This window comes from Pteropus alecto, unplaced genomic scaffold, assembly GCF_000325575.1.
Source record: "Pteropus alecto unplaced genomic scaffold, ASM32557v1 scaffold28, whole genome shotgun sequence".
In the NCBI taxonomy this organism is placed as follows: Eukaryota; Metazoa; Chordata; class Mammalia; order Chiroptera; family Pteropodidae; genus Pteropus; species Pteropus alecto.
Window position 1 is genome coordinate 1,204,768 of NW_006441063.1, and position 8,027 is coordinate 1,212,794.

Here is an 8,027-nt window from a genome sequence, read left to right on the forward strand (position 1 = left end):
ACATAAGAGTACTAATTGTTTCTAAAGGTTATTTAACAGCCATTTGTAGTCAATTTAAGTTTGTAAAGAACAAAATACACATTTCATCTTTAAATGTAAACAACCAGTCATGTTCACACTAGGAGCTCAGGGACTGCTCCCATAGGCCCATCAGAGAGACAGTTCCCATGCACTGCTTCTTGTTTCAAGGGCACTCAGGAACTAGGAGGAAAGTTCCTTTGTGTGATTGATGATATCTAGAGACCACATCAAAAGCACCAAACTTAGAAAATAGGAGGAGATAATGACAGGAAGACAGAGCAAACTTCATCTCCTTTCTTCTAGCCCTTAGTTTTAGATCTTTCACATACTGACAGGATCTAGGCTCCCTCTGCTATATCTTGTAAGCAGCTAGTTACTACAATAGGTTACAGCTCAATTATAGGAAACCAAGGTGCTAGACTATCCCACAGCTACTGACACTATTTTCCTAAACTCAGGCAAGATGCATACATATTTTATCATTCATAATGAATTATAATGGACTAAATGTTTGTGTCCCCCTCCCTCAATTCACATGTTGCAATCCTAAACCCCAGTGTGATGGTATTAGGAGGTGGGACCTTAAGGAGGTGATTAGGTCATAAGGATGGAGCCCTCATAAAACAGGTTAGTGCCCTTACAAAAGAGACTCCAGAGAGCTCTCTCGCCCTCTCTCCACCATGTGAGGATACAAAAAGAAGTTGATAGTCTGCAACCTGGAAGAGGGCCCTCGCTAGAACTTGGTCATGCTGGCACTCTAATCTCGGACTTCCAGCCTCCAGAACAGTGAGAAATAAATGTCTGTTATTTATAAGCCACATAGTCTATGGTACTTTGGAATAGCAGTCTGAACTAAGACAAAAATCTATCATGTGTAACTGAAAAAAAAATTTATACACTCTATTAATAGGACCAATGCATTCTCATACACAAAGAACTTCTTCAGTACTATGAATAAACTATTACATAGTTAATGATTTATAAGGATTTAGTTTCATAAGCCAAGCTTGAAGTACTTATCCAAAATCTCCCCAACTACAAATGAGCTTTTTTACTTTTGTAATCTGTACCACAAATATTCCTATGTTTGTTTGTTGCTTTCTTGGGCTATTAGCAGAAATCAACAAAAATGCTTTCAGAAGTAGCTCCAAATATTTTTTTTAAATACACATACTTCTTTCACAGAGAAGCCCATGGATAATGCAGCAACATCTGGGATTCGCTCTCCTGGTATAGGCCAATTTCCATCCCGGAAAACAACAGACCCCGGTGATCTTAAAATACTAAACTCGTTTCCCAAAACACCTGAGAAGAAAACAGATTAATAAGTGAATGATCAGCATCATAAATATCTTGCATCCATGTTGAAAATTATTAAATATGTTTCTCACTCCCCATTGACTTAGCATACTAAATTATGATTGGACAAAATGCCGAATCCTAAATACACATCTATGGATTCTTTTCCAAGGTATCACTCTAAGAATTTAAGTTCATACATTCTGTTGTAACAAAGGTACAACTATGAAACAGAATTCTCCTAATGATCTAGATGCCTTCCTACAAATGGCCCTTAAACATAGGCATGTGGCAATTTGTCAAGAATTAGAAATCAGTTGTATTTCTCCAGAATTTAAAAAAAACAAAAAACAAAAAACAAAGCCCTGGCACAGACTAAAAAAGAAGAAACTTAAAATCTCTAAATTATTTCTAACATCAACCCACTCTTCAAAATGCAAATTTATAAAATTCCTAGTATTTCACTCTAAAACTTTAGCAGGTTAGTGTGCCGTAGGATATATCATATCTTTCCTTAAATCCCACAGGCAAACCTAGTGAAATGAGGACTGTCAAATGGGGGTACATGTTACCAGTCAGAATAAAAAATACTTCAGACTTTAGAAACAAAATCCAGGAAAATAGCATTTCCAATGGATGTATCAAGAGGGTGAGAAAAGGTATTCTGTAATAATAAAGTCAACTAGTCTAGGGGTGTGGGCCCGGGATTAAAAAATAAAGGATGAGAATAAAGAGACTATTTTTTAAGCCCTCCAAGGCTTAGGATGAAGTATCTGGCCTCTTCACCCATCATGTGTTAACCCGATGATGTCTAGCTTACACATAGTGGCTAATGGAAACTTTCGGGTTCCTATGAAAAGAAGCTCCAAGTCCAAAACAAATCTTGTTCATGCCTAGTATGGGAAATTAGACCTTAATAAAACATCACTGTTATTCTCTTTGACCTAAGGAAAGTACCATTTACAGAGTGTGGGAATAAAGTTAGAAGCAACAGTAAATGTTTTGCTGTTACAGTATTGACAGTAAATAAAAGGCCTCAGGATGGTGCTGATACAACAAGAAGAATTATGAGTTTCAATTCAGTGCAGCTGCCAGAGCCTGAATTTCCAACTTGTTCTAGCTGAAGGCAGACTAAGAAAAATTAGCAGAACAGAATGGACGTTTGTAACTGATAGACATCTTGGTTCACTAAAGTAGTAGTTATTGCAAACTCTAAGGAAAATAGGGTAGCAACAGACATATACTTTCCAAGCACCGTACGCATTTAAAGAACCATATTTGGATCTGGAGATAGCCCTGTTTTGAGATGTGGCCATACTCACTCGACCCCAGCAAAGTTATACTAAATTACTTTGTCCCAAGTTTGTAGTTAGAGTCCACTTCTGTGCCTGCACAACAGTTCTTCGGGAGCCTGGAGTTTCAGAAAAACTTTACAGTCGTGGACTCCTATACAAGAAACTGCTGCTTCATACATGTATATCCAGGATATCTGACAGAAAGTCACCCATCCTCTACCCGAATGGGGACACCAACGAAGGGGGACGCCACTTCAACTTACAAACACTACAGTTTGCCAGCAGTCATCTCCATTGCCCCAACATTGTAGTCTTTTGAACAAAGTTTTCCTTTGTACTGAATTGACTGAAATGGGCTTCCTTCTCTCAACTTCCTGTTTTATCACTCCTGACTCAGTCTCACCAGATAACCTGCTTTAAGAGAAAACAGAGGAATTCCACCAGCTACCTGCTTTCTCCCCACAATTATCTGCATGACCCCCTACCCTTATCTCCTCTCCCTTCAGATGCAGTCTAAAATAATCCCCTGGTTCAGCCTTCTTAGGGACCTTCATTCATTCACCTATTAAATCATTCATTTAATGTTTATTAAGCCACTATTCTGGGACAGACAACATTATCAGGAGTTAGGTGCCTAAATGGTTGTAGGCATACAAAGTTGGCCCTGTAGAACATAAACTCCATGAGGTCAGAGATTTCAGTTTATCTTGTTGACACAACATCCTCAGGGCTGAGAATAATGCCTGACACACTGGTGCTCAATAAATATTTGTTGAGTTTTTGAATAAATGAAGCCACACCTTGCACTACCAAATTTCCCCTCTTGACTGGCTCTTTCAAGCATGAAAATACGCTACTGTGCTCCCATTATATAAGTAAGACCACAAAAAAACCTCCTTTGGTCATCCTAGGCTCTACTAGCCTCCGTTTCCCTTCAGAGGAAGAATCCTGGCAGAGTAGTCAGCCCATTTGTCTTTCTATATTTTCATTTCACATTTACTACCTACTCCACAGTTTCTGACCCCGCCATGACACTGAAACGACTTACCAAATCCAAAAGATAATCTTCAATCCTTAATTTATTTAACCTCCCAAAGCATCTGATACTGACAACTCCCTCCTTGAAAATCTGCTGCCTTGGCCCTCATAAGCCCAGGTCCCTGGTTTTTCTTCCAATCCCTCTGGCTGCTTCTCCTTAGCTTTTTTCCCTTCCTGTCCCTGAGAGCCATGATGTCCAGAATTTTTAGATTTCAACCCTTTCAGTACAAAATTTGAAAGTAGTCTCACTATAAATATATTTATTTATACAGCATACACTTGTAGTACAAGAGACTATATGCTCATAATATATTACAAAGCACACAAAAATAAAGTTTAAAAAAGGATGAGATACCTGTGTGGTATTCTTCACAATTTAATCATGAGAAAATATCAGACAAACCCAAACTGAGGGACATTCTACAAAATATCTGACCATTATTGGAGGGAGAGGGGAGAGGGAGAGGACGGGACACGGAGAGGAGAGAGAGAGAGACTGAGATTAAAAAACAGATGTAAATGGAAGTTCTAGTATATTCTTCTGGCATCCCAGTAGATCACCTAGCAAACTTCACACTATGGCAATCTAAGGGCTACATTCCTGACTCTCACCACTTTCCTAGTCTACAACTTTCTCCCTGGCTGAGCTCAACTACTCCTAAGGCTGCAAACACCAAAAACACATTGATGGCTCCCAGATTTTTATTTTCAGCCTAGATTTCCACTGAGCGTTAGACCTACACACCCAACAGCCTGCTGAGCATTTAAGTCCCATAGGTCCTTCAAACTCAACAGGTTCAGAACTGAATTCACCATCTTTCCACAGGTTCCTCCTATATTCTGACCCTTTCAGTACAAAATTTGAAGGATGACACCATCTTCTACCCGGCTGCTTGAACTGGTTGTCTTTAAATCTCTCCTCAGCACCACAGCTCATCGAACACTGAATTCTGTTGACATTTTTTTTTGTGGTTATCCCACAAACCCTTTTCCCTCCATGTCCAGTATATTCTTCCCGTCCTGACCAGGCTTGCTGAAACTGGCCACCTTATGACTTGCCAGACCACTCTCTGATTTAGCATTCCTATCACCTTTTAAAATTACAGATCTGTTCATTCATTCTTTAGCTTAACCACCATCACTTGTTGCCCAGAGCCTTTGAGACAAAATCCAAAAGATAATATCCAAGGCACCTTGCCAACCTTATTTCTGGGATCTCTCAACTTAATTCCTATACATTCTGGCCTCAACAAACTATTTGCTCTTTGTTCTCATATCTCTGTGCTTTTACACATGCTGTTCTGTGGAAAATGCCTTTTCTTCCCACCCCAACCTTTCATATTTGTCCTGTGAGGCATCCCCCTACCACCACCTAGGAAATTTCCCTCAGCCTCCCCATTCTGGGCTAGATGCTAAGTCCTCTGCCCTTCGGGAATTCCCACCATACTATGCAGTGATCTATGAATGGTGGACGGAATCAATAAGTGAAAAAATAGGTCCTACTTTTGACCTATGGGGCTTCAGTGACCAAATCAAATCCTTCTTCAACATGACATCCCTTCAAATTCCATGTGTTTGCCCATGGCCTTTCCTCTCCAGGCTAAACATCTGAATTTTTTCAAATATTCTTCATGACACGGTATTTATAATCCTAGTTCCCTTTCTCTAGTCTCTCTCTGGTTTGGTAACACCATTTTAAAAGACATATTTTTTTCTCAAAGAAGTCTGATCTCTTAAAAATGTTTTCCATTTAATCATATTTAGTCATTGTGGAAAACAGTAATTTAACTTCAGCTGACAAGACCAAGGAATGCAGAAGCTGACAGGATCAGACTACTCCAGTTAGGGAAAGCATGTCCAAACCAGGTACCAAACCCAAAACAAAAACCACTAAACCTCACTGAATCAAAATAACATTACACATGGAATTCCAGCGGATGTTCAGTTAATTCACAGTATCAAATGGAAGATTTTTAAATTTCAAAAGCAGAATAAAAAAAATTAAAAATGTCTCCAAAGTCTCTTACTAGATAGACTAGAATGACTTTCCAGAGACAGAAACAAAAGAAACAGAAGAATCCTAACATTTGGGGGACATGAAAATAAGTGTAACTATCATCAGCACAAAACACTGGGCACTCCAAGGATGGAGAAGACCTACAGATTTCAAGAACATCCAGTGGTCTACACCTCCATGCAGAACTGAAGCACCAATCCGAAAGTGGGACTCTCAGCACTTCACACAACAGAGGCATAGGCCTCCTATTGATTTTTTAAGCTATAGGTTTTAAACCGACACACTGAGGAAGAGCCCTATTCCTCCAAATTGTTCTCAACTTGGGCTCTTGTTGGCTAGTCTGCGTCCCTATCATTCCCACATTCTCACACAGTAGTAGCATTCCACTACCATGCCACAGCATATGTAATAGAAAAGTCCCATGGTTTGAAGCCAGCTGCAGCTTTTCTGCTTACCACTTGTGTGGTGTTAGGTTATTTAGGCTTGCTCACTCTGTACAACGAAGATAACATCCTCTTCTAAGGATTACTGTAAAATTAAATGCATTACATGATACACAGGAAGAGGCCAGATATAAGCTGACTTGCACCCCCCCTGCTGAATGCTAGGGAACCTAGGTTCCACTCAGAAAGCTATCATTATATGACATGTGACCCTAAGAACGTGACTCACATCTTAGTTTCCAAATCCTTAAAATTGGGAACTATGACAAACTATTGAGAGGTACTTTGAATTCGCCTTTAGAAATAATCTTATAAAACCAATTATTCCGCCTCCAACTTTGTATCCTGAAACGCTGAAGGAGGGGAGAAGATTTCACCAGTCACTGATGACAACTGCTAGAAATGGAGACACCAGAAAAATGCAAAGAAATGCAGCAGCTGATGGCAGCTAAGAAGTCGGCCTTCCCTTTTTCGCAGAGAGCTGCGGTTCAACAGTTAATTGGGAAATGCATTCCGGTCCTTTGAAGCGCCTCCCGAGATGGAAGACGCCCGCCGGGCTGACCCGAGGCTGGAGGCAAGACCGGCGGATGCGCCTTCCTTGAAGAGACGGAGAGTGAAGCCGGCTCATGTGCCCCCGACGCAGCCCAGCTTGGCTTGGCCCCGGCCCCGCCAGGCCCGGTCGCCACAGGCCAGTCCCGACAGAAGGCTGAGGGAGGCAGCTGGCGCGAGGCTGCCGCCGCTTGCCTGCACTGCGGCACCCGCCCCACTGCCGCACACCCGCAGCCGCCCGCGACCCTGAGCCCTAAGGCTCAGGGCCTCCTGAAGCGCGCCCCACCCGCAGCCGGTTCCTCACCCGCCACCAAGGACAACAGCACGACGAGCACAGCCATGGTTCCGCGGCGGCCGCGGCAGTGCAGGGCAACACGGAACGGGCCGACAAGACGCGAGCGACCACCGCAGCACCAGGGCGTGACGCGCTCTGGCTCGTTGCGACTCCTTGAGGCCGCCCCGTCGTCGCCTCCGCTGGGACAGCTGTCGCCTTCTCCACCAATCGCCAGCTACGCCGTGGCGGGCGGGAGAGGCGTAGCCGGGGCAACGTCAGCCTGATGGTCGGAGTCTACCGTGATGAATGGTAGGCCCTGCCAATGGCAGGAAGCAATTGCAGAGCCGGGCAGTCCCGCCCCCCGGCCCATGACGACCGGTCACGAGATGGAGGGTAGGGCTGGCGTTGGGGCGGAGGAAGACATAGGCTGTTGAGGAGGCAGGAGAGCCTATGGTGTGGAGCTGCCTCCCGAGTGCGGATCCTTTGGCCAATCTCGGTTGACGGTCTCCAACCGGGGTGTCTGTCTTGCCTTGTCGCGGGGCTCCGCCTTGCCATCGGTATAGCTGTGGAAACTGCGAGGCTGGTTTGGGTTTCGTTCTAACGATTACACAGATGCTGAGCACGTGCTAGGAAGAGACCAGGCGCCTAGGGGAACCCCTGCTCTCCAAGTACGGCACGACGAATAATTTTTAGTATAAATATGTCGTGAATATTTAATGGGACAGACTTATACTAAAAAAAAGTATTTGTTGTTTGTCTGAAATTCAAATATACCTGGACATCCTGTATTTTGATTTGCTAAATCTAGCAACCCTACCTCCTAAGACTTTCCCGGCCTACCAAGAGTAGTGTGACGAGAACATTACTTTCTTCATCCGTTCACTCTGTGTTACTTGAGAGCTAGACATGTTAATTAGACTAGGATCCTCCATTCCTATTGCTCATAATTTTTTGCCCATGATGTGAAGAAACAAGTGACACAGTGTAGCATCTGTAGTGAGAAAATGATGCCCCAGTTGATGACCTTGAGAGATGGATGTGGTTTCAATATGCAAGGAAAAGAGATGGGGAGCTTTCTCCAGGTAGCAAAA

General features: G+C 42.9%; 1 protein-coding gene across 1 annotated transcript in view; it reads right to left on the minus strand.

Moving 5' to 3' along the window:
* The window catches only part of ATP6AP2 (ATPase H+ transporting accessory protein 2), a 20,609-nt gene extending 13,449 nt beyond the window's left edge, over positions 1-7,160 (minus strand). The window contains exons 1-2 of the mRNA XM_006918256.3: positions 6,967-7,160; positions 1,196-1,326 (exon numbers count right to left, since the gene is read on the minus strand). Coding sequence (XP_006918318.1) covers positions 1,196-1,326; positions 6,967-7,003 — 168 coding nt within the window. The 5' untranslated portion in view covers positions 7,004-7,160. The remainder of the gene's footprint in view (positions 1-1,195; positions 1,327-6,966) is intronic.
* Positions 7,161-8,027: the final 867 nt, after the last annotated feature.